A 19,164-nucleotide genomic window follows, 5' to 3' on the forward strand; every position below is an offset into this window, starting at 1 on the left:
CCACCTCGCAGGAGTAGCCTCCCAGGTAGTCTGTGCAGGTGGCTCCGTTCTGGCAGGGGTTGGGGGAGCACTCATCCACCTGCTCCTCGCAGTAGCTGCCGGTGTAACCGGCCTGGCAGCGGCAGAAGTGAGTGTTGCCAGTGTCTACACAGAGCCCTGAGTTCCTGCAGAGATGTGCTACATCGATACCTGCCAGGGAGAGCAGAGTGAGATGCACGGACCTTGGTGATACACACATACCACAGGGCCACATCCTGGCCACCATGCATCCCACCAGGAACCACAGCCAGGACTGCAGCCTAGGGTGGTGCATGTTACAGCAACCCTTGAGATCACTCTGATTGTGCCAAAGATCCCCACCAAGAGAACTGACCCCAGCCCGGCCCTGTGAGTCCATACACATGGCAGGGACATACCTTGCTGCTTGGCAGCCACCTCGCAGGAGACACTGGGGACGTCGCAGTAGAGCCCTGTCCACCCACTGTTGCACTCACAGCGGTACAGGTTGTTGGTCTGCCAGCACTTGCCTCCGTTTTTGCAGGGAGAGGAGTCACACCAGCGCACCAGGTTCTGGGGGAGCAGAGCAAGAGATGAGGGTCACGACCCAGCAGGGCTTCTGCAGGAGTGGAGACAGCAGTGACCCCCAAATACCCAGGGCAGCATGCAGAGGTGGGCACTGCCCAAGGTTCCTCTACCTGGCAGTTGAGCCCAGTGTATCCCTGGGGACAAGTGCACTTGTACGTCCCGTAGCTGTCCTGACACGTGCCCCCATTCAGGCATGGCTTGGAGTCACACTCATTGATGTTGTGCTCGCAGTAGCTGCCCGTGAAGCCGGGCAGACAGACGCAGGTGAAGGTGTTGATGCCATCCACGCAGGTCCCACCGTTGAAGCAGGAGCTGGGAACACAGACATCACATCCCAGCGAGTCACCACTGGTTAATCTCCACGCCAAAGCCCCCGCCCACCAGCCCAGGGCTATGGGGCAGCAGGGGGACCTCAGCCCTTGCCCCAGCCATGGCAGGGCTGTACCTCTCCGTGCAGTCAGGTGTGTTGTTCTCGCAGTGGATGCCGCTGAAGCCGGAGGGGCAGGTGCAGGTGTAGCTGTTGACGCAGTCGGTGCAGTTGGCCCCGTTCTTGCAGGGGTTGCTGGCGCACTCGTTGATGTCCTCCTCGCACTTGGGCCCACGGAAACCAGCCAGGCACTCGCAGAAGAACGTGCCAATGCCATCAGAGCAGGAGCCACCGTTGTGGCACGGGTCTGGAGAAGGAGGGATATGCATGTGAAGATGAGATGGGTCTAGGCATGGCGCAGCAGCCCAGCCCAGGAGATGCCCCACAGCACTGTCCCCACACACGTTCCCTGGCTGCATGGAGGGACGGGACTGAGCCCAGGCACTGGGCAGAAGCTAAACCAGCCCCATCAGGAGACTGGGCACAAGGAGGGCATATGGGACACGTTATTCCCCAGCCTCCTTCCTCCTGCTCCCATCTGGCCTTAGACTGACACGGATTGTCCGGGATGTGTTTGAGGTGGCCCGACAGCCTCAGCAGGGCTCACAGCACAGCCCAGGCTGCAGTGGCAGCCCACTCACAGGGAGGAAAATCCCAGGACCAGGAATGGGGATGAAGCTGATGGCTCAGCTGATGGCTGGGCTGAGCATGGCCCATGGGGCAGCCCCTGCTCTTACTGGGCTTGCAGTCGTCGATGTCGGTGTCGCAGTTGCGGCCGGAGAAGCCGGTCCTGCAGGCACAGCGGTAGCTCCCATTGGTGTTCTGGCACGTGGCCCCATTTCGGCAGGGGCTCTTCACACACTCATTGATGTCAATCTCACAGGTCTGACCTGGGGACAGAGCAGGACAAGGGACATGTGGGCTGGAGGTGCTGGTGAAAGCCCCAGGGGTGACAATGATGTCTTGGGCACTGCTCACACTGGGGACAGGAGCCCTCCCAGCAAACTGCCCTCGCTAAGGTGTGAAGGCAGTGGCTGCCTGGCTGAGCCATGGGGCAGGTCAGGACCCTCCCCAAAGCCTGGCACCATGCAGGGCTGCTCCCTGGCCATGCCCCCTCCCCTCTGCCTTTCCCGCCCTGAGGGGAGCAGGGTGTGCTGAACCCCCAAACGGTCCATGCCCATACCTTGCCAGCCAGGGGGGCAACTGCAGGAGAAGCTCTTGTAATCTTCCGACTCCCGGCACTCGCCGCCGTTCTTGCAGGGGCTGCCAGCACAGGGGGCCAGCACATCCTCACAGGTGGCTCCTGCACAGGCACAAGCACCCACTGACACCCCCTCCGAAACAATGGGTGGCCCAAGATCCTGCAACTCCTGTCCCCTGCCCTGGGCTGCTGCCAGCTCTGGGGGAGGCTCTGGGATTCCCCACCACTCCAGGGCAGCCCAGCTGGGACTGTCTCCTCCATCTCTGGTCGCCCATGACCCCACGTCACCCACGAACCATTTAAACCCTGGCAATCTGGGCTGCATTAAAGCACTGCACACTTCCTTTGGCAGGGAAGTGCTGCTCGGGGTGTCTTTTCCCCCTTACACTCCCTCCCCCCTGTCCCTCTCTGCTGCTTTTCCTGTTTACGTCCAGCCAGGGGACACGTTCCCTCCGAACCCTTATCTTCCCTGTCAGCCAGTATCTCCTGAACTGGCCTCTTGCTATTTTCCAGAGCCTTCCCCTCCCCGCCTGCCCAGTCCCCGTCCCCCCCAGGGGTTTCTATGGCCACTGCCGAGGGCAGGAAACGGCTCATGGCTTCCTGCAATTGTGCACCGGCTGCGCCGCTCTGCGCGAGCGGAAGCGGGAGGCTGGCAAACAGGAATTGGCTCAGCAGAATCCCCCGGCCCCTCGGCCTCGGCTCGCTCCCTCCAGCGCGAGCATCGTGGCTGCAGAGCGGGGCCACCAGCACCGCTGACCCCCTTGGGCGGTGGGGTGTGAGCGGGGCGGCCCTCGGGCGCTGCCGTCCCTGAGCCACCACCACCCTGGTGCCCTCCAGAAGGAGGAGGAGGAGGATAAGGAGGGAGGAAGCTGTTTCTGGCAGCTTCCCAAAGCTCCTGCAAATTTCCTCCAGCTGCGCTGTGGAGAGGGGAGGTGGAGCCGTGGCTGTGGGCAGCCCCACAGCAGGGCAGTGCAAGGGAAGCCTCTGTGCTTGGTGCTGGTTTGTCGCACGTTCAGAGGGACCAGTTTGGTGTCACACGTGAAGCAGAAGCCCCACAGAGCCATGGTGGGGCACAGGGTGCCCCCTCACCTGTGTAGGGCAGGAGGCAGTTGCAGGTGTAGCCAGCGACATCATCGATGCACGTGCCCTGGTTCAGGCACGGGTTGGAAGCACATTCGTTGATATTGGTCTGGCAGTTGGGGCCTGTTTTAAGAAAAATAGATAAAATCAGCTGTGATAGAGCTGCATGTGCTGGTGGGAGGGGGCTGAGGGTACAGTGGGGACGTGGTGACAATGGTAACAGCCCACTCATTGCTCTGGCAAAAGCCTCCTGTGCTCATCTCCAGCCAGGAGTGCCCAAACTTCACTGAAGGTCCCCAGGCTGGCTGCACTGCCACAGCTCCCAGACAGACCTGGGGCTCCGCTGCTCCCACAGTGAGGCCTCCAGCCCACCCAGCATCATGGGAATGCCCACTCACAGCTCTCTCCCAGATCCCAGCAAAGGGGGGACCCCTAGAATCATGGAATCACAGAATTGTTAGGGCTGGAAAAGCCCTCTAAGACTATTGAGTGCAACCAGCACCACAATGTTCATCACTAAACCATGTCCCCAAGTGGCACGTTCACATGCCTTTTGAACACTTCCAAGGATGGCAACTCCACCACTTCCCTGGGCAGCCTGTTCCAGTGCCTGGTCACCATTTCCCAAGTAGAACTTTTCCCAAATATCCAGTCTAACCCCCTCTTACCGCTGAAGCCCTCCCTGCAGGTGCAGATGTAGCCACTGGTCATGTCCTTGCAGGTGCCACCGTTCATGCAGGGATTGGATTCACACTCGTTGTTGTTAATGTCGCAGTTGGTCCCACTCCAGCCTGGGTCACAGTCACACTTGTAGCTTTGGGGAAAAATTGGGGTTTAAAGATCTGGTCCTCCAGGCTACACCAGCCATCATTCACCCAGTAAATCCTGGCCCCTAATCGTGCCACTGCAGGAAAATATCTGACAGCACTGGCACAGAGCAGGGACAAGCACTAACTTGGGGGACAGATGCTCGCCCTTCTCTAACCCTGACCTTGCTATTCCAGCAGCCCCTGTGCCTTCCAACCTACCCATTCAATCCATCATGGCATTTCCCATGGATGCAGGGGTTGCTGTTGCACTCGTTCACTTCGGACAGGCACTTGGGGTCGTGGAAGCCCTCGGGGCAGAGGCAGGTGAAGCCGTTGATGCCATCCTTGCACGTGCCCCCGTTGTGGCAGGGGTTGCTGGCACACTCGTCGATGTTGATGTTGCACATGCGCCCTGGGAAAGGGGGAGTGAGGAAAAGTTACCCCATGGGATGCACAGCATGGCAGGGGGGTGCATTCTGCCTCACCTCGGATCTCGGATCTCTGGACACACGAGTGCCAGCCACAGAGGAGCGGGCTGCCCTGCAGGGAGGGTGACTTCACACCCTGCATCGCCTGCCTGGCTTAATTAAACGTGACTGGGAAGAGGCCGTGCCCTGGGCTCGTTTGGTCCACGAGGGAATACTGAAGGGGGGCAGTTTCAGCCTGTAACCCTACCTGCCGTGGCTGACAAAGCCAGGCTTTATTTCGGCTCCCAGTGGGCCCGAGGACAAGGGGCTGTGCGGGCGGGGAGTGGCGGGGGCTGCTCCCATCAAAGCCCTCCACCATTTGCAGCAGCGATCAAACAAACCAGTCGGACAAGGCAGCAACCTGATACCCATGGGAGTGGGCGCAGCAGGAGTCGAATTCGCGGCACCAGACACCCCTTTGATTTCAGCCTGAGCCAGGGTCACCCTCCTGAACAAGCAGGAGCGCTGGAGGGTGCAAAACCTCCAGCGAGTGGGATGGCAGCCTCACCCCTCCTTATTGCACCCCCCTCCTGGTGACATGGGGCACCAGAAGCTGCAGGTCCCCAGGGTGTGGCGGTGGCTGCCATGCCCTGCTCTCACCTGTGTACCCCGGCTCGCAGGTGCACTCGTAGCCGTTGATCTTGTCGATGCACTTGCCGTAGTCGCAGGGGCTGCTGGCACAGTCGTCCAGGTTGATCTCACAGTTTGGTCCTGGGGAGGAGAGGGGTGTTGTTAGGGAGTCCCAGGCTCTGCTGACGCAGCAAAATGAAGCCCCCTGGCATCAACTGCTGCCGCCGCTCCACAACAAAGCACCTCCTCCATAAGCAGCTCCCCGGCTCCCAGCTGGGGTGCGGTTCCTGCCGGATTCAGGCACCAAACCGGGAAAACTCGCCCTCACCCAGGATGCCCCGGGCCAGCCCCAGCACCAGGGCGGCTGCTGTCGGCGGCTCAGGGCCAACCTGCCCTGGGATGGGACTGGGATGCTGCACTGGCACGGCCGACCCGTGTGGAGCCCCAGGGGTTCCCTCCCGCTCACCCGTGGTCCCTTTGAGGCAGATGCAGTTGTAGGCGTTGTTCCTGTCCTGGCAGGTCCCCCCATTTTTGCAGGGCTGGCTCTGGCACTCGTTGATGTTGATGTCGCAGCGGTGGCCAGTGTAGCCTGGCTGGCAGAGGCAGGTGAAGGAGGCGATGCCGTCCTTGCAGGTCCCATAGTGACACGGGTCGGGGTCACACTCATCGATGTCGATCTCGCAGTGAGCACCTGTGAAACCTGCCACCAGTGGGGGGGACACAGGGTGAGGATGGGGGACACGGGGTGAGGATGAGGGACGCTCCTTCCCACCCTGGCCATGTGTGAGGCAGTGCCCTGGGATGGCTTTACCTGCCCACCTGCCCTGCTGTGAGCCCCAGGACCCCCGGGAGCGGGGTGCAGGTAGGGAGCACCCCGACACGCCGGTCGGACCCCGGCTTGGGGGCTTTGTCCCGGGGTGCACAATGACCTGCATTAAGCCTCCTCGGATCAGGAGCGGGGCCCCGCGCTCGCCCGCGGCTCGTCCCGGAGCGCACAGGGGGGGCCGGCTGCAGGCACCCCCGAATAATAACCCCCCGGCAGATCCTATTCTCCTGGCCGGCTCCCTCCCCGCCGGGTTTGGGGGTGGAGAGCCGAGGACAAAGTACAGCTTTGACTAGACCCCGCCAAGCCCACATAGCAGCTTTTCATCGGGGCTTGGCATTAGCAAGACACTAATTAGAGGCCATTCAGCTGGAAGATTTCTGGCGGGAGCTGCTCCACAAAAGAGCCACTGTTTGCCACCAGGGCTCAAGTCATCATTTTGTGCAACTGCTCCTTGGGTTTCGGTCGGCGAGCCCCCACGGCCCTGCACCTTGCGTCCCCATAGAGGCAGCTTTATTCCTTCCTTCCTGCCTTCCCCCTCGCTGCCGCCCGCCGCCGAGGCGGGAGCACGGCGGGACGGCTGCTGCAGGGCCACACCTCACGAGTGCTGGGCTCTTACACCTGGCTCTGGGGCTCCACTCGCTCCAACGACACCCGGGATAGGGACAGTCCTGCCCCGCGGGACTCACATCAGCAGGGACTGACCCCACTGATGGAAGGTCTGTGGACAATCCCCACAGAAGGTGCTTGGAGAGGAGGGCACTTAATAATTCATCAGTGTGGTTTTATGGCACATCGCAGGGAAGAAGGTGGCTTGCTCCTGCCCAGTGGGGCGGGACCCCCGGAGCCCCCCAGGATGCAGGATCCCCTCACCTTCGGTGCACTCGCAGCTGTAGGTGTTGGGGCCGTCCACGCACTTGGCACCGTTCTTGCAGGGGGTGCTGGCACACTCATCGATGTCGAACTGGCACAGGTGCCCGTTGAAGCCTAGAATGGAGGGAGAAGGAATGGAAGGAGAAGTCACGTCCCTGCGCAGCGGCCGGAGCCGCCCCAGCCTCCCCCGCCGCCGGGCAGCTCCCGCCGGGCCCCCCGCATCCCGGCCGGGGCGCCGGGTTTCCATGGGGACGGCTGCTGGGGGCCCTGAATGTGGGGCTGCGACCCACCATTGAGAGTATCTTATTTACATCTCTAGAGGAGCAAAGTCTCTGAACTTCAAAACCTCCTTTCACAGATTAACCGTCTCCCCATTCTCCGCTCCACCCTGTGACTTTGACACCGCATTCAAAGCTGCTGGTGCAGCCCCCCCCGGCCCCCGGCCCTCCTTCCCAAAGAGGGGCCTTTTCAAGTGCAAAGCCGTGGGGTTTAATCCTCCATCCCCTCTCCCATGGGCCAGAGTTGGAGTTGGAGCAGCATTGCCAGAGTGGGGCTCAGCTCCACTGCAATGGAGAAACCTCCCTCCAAAAGAACCTCTCCCCATTTCGGAAGGCTCTGAAATTTAAGGAGTCCATTTTTGGCTCCTTCTTGGCTCAAGCCAGGATGCATCCTGGCTTTGTTTCTGCCACATTGGCAGTGGGATTTATGCCACGTACCAGTGGGGCATTCACAGTGGAACTCGTTGATCTTGTCGAGGCAGTTGCCGTTGTGCAGGCAGGGGCTGCTGGCACACTCATCTGTGTTGATCTCACAGTAAACCCCCTCATAACCTGCAGAGAGACCCAGCACCGTCAGCACCACAGCACAGGGTGGGCACAACCTGCAGGATGGGTGGGTTACACCCATCTACGCACATCTGGTCCATCTTTAAAAGGCAGCTCAGAAGCTGTTCTACAGGTGGTGGGACCTGAAGCACAACCTGCTCCATGGTTGTCCAACCCAGATCTCCATGCCTTGGCTCAATCCAGGACAGCAAGGTTGGCAAGAGGAGTCCAGTGCAGGGCTGATGGTGCCCAACTCTCACCTCCTGTGCCCCCCACCACTGTGGGAGACCACACAGTCTTTACCAAGCTCTTTCTCTTCAGTGCAGCCCCCAGGCACTCAGGAGCTTCTCACCCAACCCAGCACTGAGCTGAAGCTCAGGGGCACCCAAAACCCTCCCGCTGCCCACCCCTAACACCACGGCCAGTCTGCAGGGGTCTGCAGAGCCGCCCACCCACCGGGCATGCAGATGCACTGGAACTCCCCGATCTGGTCCAGGCAGGTGGCATCGTTCTGGCAGGGGTTGGAGAGACACTCATTGACATCGATCTCGCAGCGAGGGCCCGAGTAGCCCTGCAGACACTGGCACTGGAAGGACCCTTGGGTGTTGATGCACTTCCCTGCGTGCTCACATGGGTTGGCTCCTGCAACACACAAGCACAGCTCACAGGATGTGCTCCTGGCTGCACCAGCACCTTCCCCGGCCGCTCCACATGAGCTCAGCCCCAGCACTCACCCAGAGAACACTCATCCACGTCCTGGTTGCAGGCTGGCCCCATGTACCCCGAGGGACACGTGCAGATGGCTTTGCCATTGACGGGGTTGGTGTCGCAGTTGGAGCCCTCGTTGCAGGGGTTGCTGATGCAGGCGTCGTCCAGGTGGCACAGCAAACCTGGGCAGCGAAAGGCAGGCGCACGTCAGGGGCGATGGGCACACAAGTCATGGTGAAGCAAGACCTCAGCAAGGAGCCAGGGGATGTGCAGGGAGCTGCCACCCTGCGCTGCGGGTAGGGGACAAGGAGGGGCTCACCCGTGCGGCCGTGGGGGCACTCGCAGTAGAAGGAGGCCACCCGGTCGTGGCAGGTGGCCCCGTGGAAGCAGGCGGCCATGGCGCAGTCGTCGATGTTCTCGCTGCAGTCCTCGCCCGTCCAGCCGTTGACACAGACACAGTTGTAGCCGCCGTGGTTGTTGTGGCAGGTGCCACCGTTCTGGCAGGCGTTGGGCATCAGCTGGCACTCGTCCACGTCCTCAGTGCAGTACTGACCTGCCAGGGGACAGGGCACCTGCGTGAGGCCAGCGCTGCCCCCCTCCCGCAGGCTCTGTAAGCAGGACAGTTCTGCCCACCCAGCCCGTGGCACCCCCCAGGGCAGGACCTGTCCTCCCAGCCCAGCCCTGTGCCACCCTCACATCCCTGCATTACCTGTCCACTCGGGCGGGCACTGGCAGTTGTAGGTGTTGACGCCATCCACACAGGTGCCCCCATTCTTGCAGTTGTTGCCTGGGCAGTCGTTGATGTTTTCCTCACAGTTCTGACCCGTGAACCCTGCACAGAGGAGATGTCTGCTGTGATGCCAACTGACCAACTGGCTGTGCCACCACCTCAGCCCCCACCACCCCCTGCCAGTGGCAGATTCTTCATTATCAGGTGCTGAGCATGTGCCAGGTGCTCCCAACTCGTCTTTGAAGCAGCCGTCTGGTTTCATCCCCATCTCTATCCCGCCTCTGCCAGGGGCTGGTTCTGCTGGAGCCTGGAAGGCAGCAGCTTCCTCTGCTGATGAGGGCAGACAAGGTATCCCTGTGCCAAAGCCCCCAGGTCTGGAGACATTTGCCCCAGGCAGCAGAGGATCTGAGTCCATGGCATAGCTGGAATGAACCAGGGCTGCTCCCACGAAGGTTGGTGGCACCCAGTGCTGAATCACCAGCTTTTAATTTCACTTGTAAAGAGCCTCAGCAGCAGTGCTTGCCCTGGAGGGGGATCCAAGTCCCTGCCAGGGTGAGCCACCTCCCCACAGGGCACTGGGCTCATCCCAACCCACCTCTTGTGTGGGGAGCCCGGCTGCTTGGGTTTGTTATCACACCCACCTGATAGCACAGCACCCATGGAAACCCTGCCTCCCCCAGCCTCTCCACCAGAAACAAAGCAGCCAGATGCTTCTCAGGGGATCTGCCAAGCCACCCGTCCCCCTCTGACCAACATTTGTTTAAAGAGCTGCATTCACTGTATGGCCCCCAAAGCCCCTGACCCAGCTGCTGCCCAGGAGCTGGGGGTTGGGATGGCAATGCCAGCCCACATCAGTTCCCCACAGTGCCCATCCAGCTCCCCCAGACTCCCCAGGATATTCTGCAGCTCCAGGCCAGGCTGCTCCCTGTGCAGACAGCTCAAAATGTTACCTCCAGAGGTAAGGAATGGGTGCTCAGACTCGTCCTCTGTGGGATCCCAGACCCTGGCCTAGCTAAGGGCTTTCCCCTCGCCCTCCCTACCTTTTTCTCTCCTCAGTCCCATCACATGGGGAGCAGCCACAGGTTTTTATGATTGCTGGTAGGAGCCCAGAGCAGACAACATTGATTTGCACCTCATTTTTAAGCAGCTGGGCTGAGACTGAGCAGCAGTAACTGGCAACGTCCTAGATACCAGGATTAACTCATTTCGAACCATCCCAATGAGTAATTAGTGCTGCAATTACTTTAAACTCAGGGTTACATTCTACAGCGATGGCATGATAAAACAGCCCAGATTAGTTTAACTTCAAGAAACCCCGCACGACCAGGCCTCTCCAGGAATGAAAGGGGGTCATTGTTCCGGGTCTGCTGCACCACATACCAGCGTATCAATCACCCCTTATCATGAGGAACAGCCCCCCACCCCTCCTGCCTCTGCCCGTGGCTGCACAGCTCCTGCAGCGAGCCGTGTGGGATGGTGGAGGTGCCATCCCACCCCACGGGAGGTGAACCAGCTCCTGCAGGATGCAAATCTCCTGGAAGCATCCCACGGAGCCGCAGCTGGGCGTGGAAGAGCCGATCCTCCCCGGAGCAGGGATGCTGCCCCAGGGCCATGCCTCACCCCCCGACGTGCCCCACGCTTGGGCTGCTCAGGGAAAATGCCTCGTCAGCAGAATGGCAGGGCAGGGTCTGGGCTGCTCCTCCTGCCACCTCCACCTGCCCATCCCTGTGGCAGTGCTGCTCCGAGGGGACAGGGCTTGGAGCTGCTCCAACAGAGCATTGCCCCTGGGAGCTCATCCTGGAAAGAAAGGCTTCCTTCCTGGCACTGCTGGCCCAGTCAGCCCCACACCTCATTGTCCCTAAGGACAGGAGCTTTGCTCCAGCCTGGGTGAGCGGGAGATCCTGCATGGCCCTGGGTATTCTGGATGGTTAATGAGATTCCCGAGTTACTGCAGCCAAAAGCTTTGGGAAGGGGATTGAACCTCTGAGCCTGTGTCAGAGAAAAAGACAAGATCCCCCACACTGCTCACAGGGATCATGTATCTTCCCCCAGCACCAGGCTGGGCTGCCAGGATGCAGCTACATCTGTGTCCATCTCCATCCAGATGCTGTGTCCCCAGCAGAGATGGAGGGAGGGAGGGAGGGAGGCTGGAGTTCCCTGTGGCAATGCCAAGCCCTGCCCAGGGTGCAGAGTAGAGAAGGTGCCCACCCCTCACCCTACAGGTGACCAGAGGATCAAAGCAATCCCACAAGAGGCTCCTCAGGCAGCTGCCCACAGGTTCCTTCACAAGGAGAGGGCAGATGTGTCCCCTCCACATCTGTCACGGGTGTCCAATGTGGCTGGCTCGGGTGAGAAATGGCACTTGGCCTGGCAAACACAGCCTGGTGTGGGCTGAAACTCCACTGTTTCATTTCTCCAGCTGACCCAGGGATGGGGGGAGCGTGGGGTTGCTCAGCTCCTTCCGCTCCCTGCCTCGACTGCGCTGCGAACCACTGTCTGAGGACAGAACTGAAAGGGCTTGCTGGGGTCAGGGGCCCTTTCACAGCTGCTGTTCTTCCCTCCGACTTGAAGGGTGCCAAACTCCCTTCCAGGGTGCCACCACCCCTTCCAGGGTGTTGAGCTCCAGGACAGCCCCATCTGGCCCCCCCACAAGAGCCCTTCATGCCCGAGGCTGTAATCCTGCTGGGCCACTCTGGCACTTGCCAGAGGGAGCAGCAGTGAGCACGGAGAGGGTCTTCCTTCCCCAACTCCATTTGCACTCGGAAACTTTCCAAAATAGCTATTCCGGGCTAATTATTCCACTCTGGAAGTGGATTAAGCTAAAGCGGAAAAAGGCACTCTTATTCTGGAATATGAGCATCCGCACAGGGGCCTCTGCTCAAATAGTTGCTTTGGAAGAGCTATTTTGGTGAAGCACCAAGCATAAAAAGCCCCCAGATGACCTCTCCTCCTCGGGCATTGCTGCCCAGCGTTTTCCCAAAGGCACGTGGCACAACGAGTTTTGTCCCTCCCAGAGTCATAACTCATGGGAAGATTGGGCACTGCTTGTGTAAGGCGGACTGAAGAGCTGCAAGAGGGTCCCCAAGCCCTTTCCTCCCCCCATGGGAGGCAGTCCCTACCTGGCAGGCAGGTGCAGTCATAGGTGGTGTCCCCAATCTGGCGGCAGGTGCCCCCGTTCTGGCAGGGCGAGGGGTTGCAGGGCACGTAGAGGTGCTCGCAGTTCTGCCCAGTGTATGCCGGCTTGCAGGAGCACTGGTAGGTGCCCACCTCGTTGGTGCAGCTGCCCCCGTTCTTGCAGACGGGCGGGGAGATGTTGCACTCGTTGACATCCTGCTTGCAGTTGGCGCCGTGGAAGCCGGCGGTGCAGCGGCAGATGTAGTGGGCTTCGAAGGGCACGCACTGGCCCCCGTTGGCGCAGGGGTTGGAGGCACAGGGGTCAGCCTGCTGGCAGGTTTTGCCTGGGGAGGGCAGGGAGGGAGGATGAGGATGCAAGTTGCAGCTCAGGGTCTGTGTGGCAGCGACCTGCGCTGGGTTGCAGACCGGATCTGGGACTGGTTGTAACTAATCCCCCTCACCTCAGCCCCCCCTTAGCACTGTGCAGGAGGGTGACAGCTCCCCCAGCCTGGACCCTCCTAAACTCCAACCTGAGTTTACAGACCACCCTCCCTATCTCTCCCCCAGAACTGAAGGAAGCCAAAACCACGGGCATCTCTCCATCCACGGGGCTATTCCAGGAGCAGCCCCTACCACAGGCCATCCCTCTGCCCCCGGCCGCGTCCCCACACCACACAGTGACCGCCCTCACCTGACCACCCGGGCGGGCAGCGGCACTTGTACTCAGTGAGCGTCAGCAGGTCGCAGGTGCCCCCGTTCCGGCAGGGGTTGCTGAGGCAGACGTTGTCTCGGGGCGTCAGGCACAGCTCGTCGGTGAAGCCCAGGCGGCAGGCGCAGGTGTAATCCACGGTGCTGCCGCGCACCACCGCGGTGCAGGTGCCGGCGTTCTTGCAGGGGGAGCTCAGGCAGGGGTTGGGCAGCTGGCACCGCTCGCCCACGTAGGCACCGCTACACCTGGCAGGGGCGAGACATGCCGTCAGTGGGATCGCCCCGAGGGGACGGGGGGGCACCCGCACGGCACAGGGACCGGCCCAACCCCACCCCGCATCCCGGCACACCGGGCTTGGCGGTGGCGGGGCTCTGCCCTGGCTGCTCTGGGCTGGGAAGAGGAAGATGAAAGAGGTGCTGGCAACAAAGGCGTCCCCCATTGAGGGGCCTGCACCGACTTGCACAACCGCAGCCGCGGCGCTGATGTCCTGCATCTCATGGCAGGGAGAGTTCTGCCTCCCCTCTCCTTGCTGAAGAGGAAGCCAAGGCACAAGAGACACATGGTGGAACAAAGAGGATCATCCCCACACCTGCACCCACAGACCCCAACAGAGAGATGAATCCATGGGGCCAGGTAACAAGGGGACATCCCTGCACCCATTTTTATCCTCCCTCCATCCTAAATCACTCAAACGTGATCAAAAAGGGACTCAGCATTGGCTGGCAACAGGTGGGACATGATTCTGCTCCTCACAACCAGCTGAGAGCTTCCCCAAAGCCAAATCCCGCGTTAGGAGGGATGAGCTGCCCTGGCTGCTGCATCCCCCTGTGTGGGGGCCCTGAGCAAAGACCCCCCTGATGACACCACCAGCTCCACCATCTGTCACTGTTGGCCAGCAGGGCTGCAGCAACTGCCTGGTGCAGGACTAGGCCTGGCAACAGGGACATGCCCCAAGGGCAAATCCCACCAGCCATCCCCGTGGGGCTGGCAGGACCACACAGAGAGGGGAAGGTGTCCCTTGGGAAAGGGAAGATGGAGCAAAGCTGTACACCTGACATCAAAAGATCCCAGGAACGAGACAAAAACCCATCCAACACAGCACCTCTTGTATCACATCTGCAACACACTGATGCTACCACACGTTTTGTCCCCAGCCAGCCCTGCTCACTTTACACTGCTTCCAAAAGGGATGTTCTGCCCTGGCTGGGCTGTGCCAGGCAGCTGTGGCAAGTACTGCATGGGAGAAACTGTCCCACACCACGATGGCAATGCCACCAAGGTAGCACAGGGCACACCAGGCTCAGCTCATGCTCTGCTAGCAGAGGCTTTGAAAGCAGAAATAAATCTGGGATCCTGCATGCATGGCCACGAGGCATGGGTAAGGTAACCCCTGCTGGAGGTGATGGGTAGGGAAGGTGACAGCACCTGGGCACTGGGGGACTGTGGTCCCTGCTGTGCTTTGGTGGGCTGGGGCTCAGGGCACCACGTGCTCACACCTGTTGCCATCAGAGCTGGTGGGATGTTGCATTCCCGGGCACAGCATTGACCTGCAACCCCCCAAAACACGAATGTGGGGCTCCTCCAGTGAAGCACAGCCAGCAAACCCCCACCCTCAGGCGCCCCAGCCCGGAGCCACCACTCTTTGCCGCGCCGTGCCGGCGGCACGACCACGTTTTGGCCCCCGCTCCCCCTCTCTTCTTCCCTACTTCCCCCCCCCCCCTTTTTCTTTTTTTTTTCTTTTTTTTTTTTTTTTAACCCAATTCTGATTTCATTGTTGGGGATTGTGTGAGAATTTGTCAGGATTCGGAGACATTTTGAGTTAATGAGACGGCATTATCCAGGCCAAATGAAAAAGAAAATGTGTATAATAATAAATCAGGGCATCTGCTCGGCACACAAAGGGCGGCGGGGAGCAGGTGTGCATCCTAATGAGGCAGAGCAGCTGCCGGCGCCCGCGGACGATGCCCGGCTCGCCGGCGGCTCCGAGCCCGGGGCGCCTCGACCGCGGGGCGACGGCGCTTCTGGGTGGCTGAGCCACGGCCCCGAGCGGGGGAATGCGGAGGTTGGGGCCGTGGCTGCCTGAGAGGGCTCTTTGTGCGGGGCCCGGGCGAGCGGCACAGGCACGACGCCGGCAAACCGCTCGGGTGTGCAGTCATCTGTTAAAATCTCCGCTCCCCCCCCCCCCGCCTCCCCGCACCACACACGCTTTTTTTCTTAAAACAATCCTCCGGGCTCTCTCGCGGCGGCTGGCGGACAAGGGGAGCGTCACGGGATTCTCCAACGGGAGAAAAAGGCGGAAAAAAAAAAATTCTCTCTTAGTCAAAAAAAAAAAAAAAAAGATTGGATGCTGGACAAAGACCTGCGATGGCAGCGCGGGAACGGCCACGGTGGTGCCGCCGTGGGCAGCCGGGAGCGGGAGACGATGCTCTGGGAGCAGGAGGTGATGCTCTGCATCCCGGGACAAGGCAGGCGGCCAGCAGGGCTATCTCTGGGATTGGGGTTCCTGCGCCGTGAGGTCAGGGAGAGGGGCACGCAGCCCAACACCCTCCCACCCAATTAGTTTTCGGACCGTTTCCAATTTCAGCGCAGGCGAGCGGGTGGTTTGAGCTCGGGGATGGGACGTCGGAGCAGAGCCCAGCCCAAATTTGGGCATGGCTATTAGCCAAGAGGTTAATTAGCGATTGGAGGAAGAATTCTAGAGGGGTAGGGAAGTCCCTGCCTGAAGGCACAGGGGGGTTGGGGTCACTGGCAGTGCCTGGGTTGGGGACTAACCCACGCCTGGCTGGGCTGCCCAGGTGCTTTCCAGGCTTTTGCTTCAGGAAACCCCTCAAGATGCATGGAGTTGGTAGATTATTTTTAAGTTAATTTCTATTTGTTTGCCTTAAGAGCTGATTTATGGCCGCAATCAGCTCCAGAAGTGAGGAGGGTGCGGCAGACGGCAGGGAAGGGTTCGACATGGAAGGGCTGAGCTGAGCGATGGGCACACATGGACCAAGGAGGACCAGGGCATGCTCATGCTCCACATTTCTCCTCCCAGAAAAGGGGGTATTTCCAGCAACTCTTCAGAAAACAAGCAATACAGCACTGGCACCCTTAAAATCCAGCAGTCACTGCTATAACCCACGGGGGAGTTGGCGTTGTGCAGCGCGGGGCTGTGCAACACAGACCCCCTGGGGATGCCTGGTGATTCCTGAATCACAATTTCAGCCTCACATAGCCACTGCACACACCAGCCCCCAGCTCGGGGAGCCCTCTCAAATCCTTCCACATTTCTAAGTCATCTCAGTTTCTTTTCCAAGGCAGCGCCCAGGACGTCCTCCTCCCTCACACTTCCACACTGCTGCCGCATCATCTGTAGATGCTCCTGCACAGACCAATGCTATTCCTGCAACAGCAAGTCTGAGATGAGGCAGGGAAGAGCACATTCCTGGCTGTGGACAAAGCCACAGGATGAATTGCACCATTCCCTTCCCTCACAAGTCCTGTTCCCTTCCCTCACAAGTCCCTGAGCTCACTCACAGACAGAGACTCTGGAGCTGCTCTGGAGCTGCATTTCAAAGCCCTGCGACCACAGCGGCTTTAGAGAGTCCTGGCTGCAGAGGGAAGCCTGGAGACAAGTCTCGCATGCAAAGCAAGAGATCAAAAACCAGGTGAAGAATCAGGACAGTCCAAGACATAGTTATTTTTCAACTTTCCCAGGTCTGGAAAGGCCGGATTCAGCAGAGTCAGGTTCAGCTCCCAGCTGTGCTGCAACCTCATCATGCGTCCACCTACTTCTCCAGGGACTAAAAACCTCTCCTAAAGCTCAGCCCAGGGAGCTTAGCTTTATTTTCTGTAAAAAAAACACACCGGGGGGTGGTGGTGTCAGGGCTTCCAGCTGAGCAGACATGGAGGATGCAAGGTCCCCGCGGGCTCAGCCAGGTGAACATCACCCTGTGGTTTTTCCTTTGGCATTTCCCAAGCAAGGGTTACCCAAACCAAACCCCAAGCAGCTTATGGAGATTAGCATACGAGACATTAAAGCTATGCTTTAATTATAAATATATGTGTTGGCAGAGGACAGGGCGGGTGCTCCAGGATCAAAACAGCTCAGAAGGGCCATTAGAAAGTAGCTTTGAGGCAGTGAAATGTGGCCAAGCTCCCCGGGGTCCTGAGCAGCTTCTGAGAAATCCCCAGAGAGGCCGGTGTGGTCACACTCCCAGCTCCATGTGTGACGTACACCCGGTTCCCAAACCAGGCAGGAATGGCTAAAAATACCGGTGTCTCTCCCTCCCCGAGCGCAGCTGAGAACCATTTCCGTTGACTCATTAACCTGCTGAAGAGGCATCAAACACTCGGCCGGGACCCACCCCAACGGAGGGTGACGGAATCCTGATCCCGGGGATGGCCAAGCCCTGCTCCAACACATGATGATCCCTCTCCCAGCACCATTTCAGCACGTGGAGCAAGTCATGGCAGACTGACTCACAGCCCTACACTTCTGGGGTGTTTTCCACCAAGGGACAAGCACTAGACAGGACAGGGGACAGCAGTTGGTCCCCATCCCTGTGGATAGGATGTTGCACGTGGTCCTTGTAGGGGTGAACACACTGATTTACAACCCCCAAAAGTCTGGGGCTGCCGTCCATCCTGGTGGCTTTTTGTTTCAGGGCAGGTCAGGCAGAGGCTGGGGGCTGGATTCCCACAACTCTGGGCTGGGATGTGTCTTCCCCCTCCACGCTGGCCCAGAGTGAGCACCCGTGTGAGGGGGAGGCGCATTAATAATGCACCGCGCTGCCGACCCATAAATCTCCAGCATGATTCATGGCCAGTGTGAAGGGTGATGGAGAAGGCCTTGTCCAAGGTCAGACAGCAAGTCCCAGGGGACAGCCTGGGAACGGGAACAGTGGCCCCAAATTCCCACCCTGCTCCCAGCACCGAGCCCAGGCCAAATCTGGGTCTGCTCAGCACGAGCACGTGCATTTGTTGTGTCTGCTGCACATCCTTAAGGAGTTACAACCAGTGGTCCAACGCTGCAGCTATTCCAGCAAGGCTCCAGGAGAGCTCAGCAGATCAGATAATCAAAAGCATGAATGAGTTGCAGGAGTGTATCAGAACCTGTGAGCTCTGCTGCCAAGCCACTGTTCCAGCTCTGCTCTACCTGTCTGCTTGCCCGGCTGTGGTGACTCCCAGCACCCCCTCATCCCACTGCGGTGCTGGCAGAGCTGGGGTGCCCATCCCAGTCCCCCCCATCCCATGGCTGTCATGCTGGGCTCTCCCTGTGTGTGGCTCCGCGCTCCACCAGCCCTTTGTTCGCTCCGTCCCCGCTCGCGGCGCACAAGCCTTTTCCTCCAACCCACCAGCAACAGGTTTTGTCCCTCCGCAGCAATGCGGGCACTGAAAGCATCCCGAGGCAGATGTTTCTGCGACCTCTGACCCAAGACTAATGTTTTCCTTTCTGTGCTAAGCTGCCATCTGCCACGGCCGGCACAGATGACACCCAGGCGCTCCTGCAGCCCACCCCGCCCCGGCACAGCTCCCGCACGGCGGCACGGGGGCTTTGTTCAAATTTGGGATGTGTCAGCCCTGCACAAGCACAGCCCGGGGGCTGGGGAGTGTTTCGGAGGTGCTGGGTGCATGGGGGGATGCCCTGGATGTGGGGGCTCAGCCTGCACCACCCCACAACTCACACCACCCACTGCTCTCCTGTCCGGTCCCAGCGCGTCCTCCCAAGGGACCCCGAGACGGTGGCAGGGCTGGAGGTAAAACCCACCTCAGGTTTACAATGCACAAAATAAGCCATCAAGCAAAATGGAAACCAGGTGTAAGCTGGAGCACGGCCACTGGATATGCAAGAGCTGTCTCCTACCCCAATCTCATCAGGGGCCAGCCCCACATTGTGGGAGGGGCTAGTGGGGAGCCCCATTCCAGCCCCTGGCCCCGCATCCAGGCTGCCTCTTATCTGCTCTGCTATCACATAACCTCTTCCTCACCCTCATCTGCTGGAAGCATAAACGGCCGTGGTTGTTTTCCCCAAAGTATGAGCAGCGTGGGAAAGCTGAGCAGGGGAGGCTCGGGTCTTTCCTCAAGCCCCATTTTAGGGGTACTTGACACTAATGGGGCAGCAGCACACCCAGGTGGTGGGTGTGGGGTCTCCCACCATGGGGGGCAGCCCCACCCTGACAGGCTGGGTTGGGGGGGATCTCTGCTCCATGATCTCTGGTCCATGGTACCTGTGGCTCGGAACAGCACCTCAGATGAGTCACTAGTCCCTGTGAGAGCCACCCCGGTGCAGAGAAGGTTCAGGAACCATGACCATGACCTT

The 19,164-nt window shown here is 59.8% G+C and overlaps 1 protein-coding gene across 2 annotated transcripts in view; it reads right to left on the bottom strand.

The window, feature by feature from the left end:
* NOTCH1 (notch receptor 1) overlaps positions 1–19,164 on the bottom strand; it is a 43,789-nt gene that overhangs the window by 11,418 nt on the left and 13,207 nt on the right. For both annotated transcript variants that reach the window (XM_064676731.1, XM_064676730.1), the window contains exons 3-21: positions 12,843–13,105; positions 12,157–12,495; positions 9,017–9,139; positions 8,627–8,860; positions 8,334–8,489; positions 8,056–8,241; positions 7,492–7,605; positions 6,776–6,889; positions 5,546–5,779; positions 5,110–5,220; positions 4,262–4,454; positions 3,902–4,047; positions 3,243–3,356; positions 2,136–2,255; positions 1,690–1,842; positions 1,031–1,259; positions 696–897; positions 417–570; positions 5–189 (exon numbers count right to left, since the gene is read on the bottom strand). In XM_064676731.1, coding sequence (XP_064532801.1) covers positions 5–189; positions 417–570; positions 696–897; positions 1,031–1,259; positions 1,690–1,842; positions 2,136–2,255; positions 3,243–3,356; positions 3,902–4,047; positions 4,262–4,454; positions 5,110–5,220; positions 5,546–5,779; positions 6,776–6,889; positions 7,492–7,605; positions 8,056–8,241; positions 8,334–8,489; positions 8,627–8,860; positions 9,017–9,139; positions 12,157–12,495; positions 12,843–13,105 — 3,370 coding nt within the window. The remainder of the gene's footprint in view (positions 1–4; positions 190–416; positions 571–695; positions 898–1,030; positions 1,260–1,689; positions 1,843–2,135; positions 2,256–3,242; positions 3,357–3,901; positions 4,048–4,261; positions 4,455–5,109; positions 5,221–5,545; positions 5,780–6,775; positions 6,890–7,491; positions 7,606–8,055; positions 8,242–8,333; positions 8,490–8,626; positions 8,861–9,016; positions 9,140–12,156; positions 12,496–12,842; positions 13,106–19,164) is intronic.

The sequence above is a fragment of the Pseudopipra pipra genome, chromosome 20 (assembly GCF_036250125.1).
Source record: "Pseudopipra pipra isolate bDixPip1 chromosome 20, bDixPip1.hap1, whole genome shotgun sequence".
NCBI lineage: Eukaryota > Metazoa > Chordata > Aves > Passeriformes > Pipridae > Pseudopipra > Pseudopipra pipra.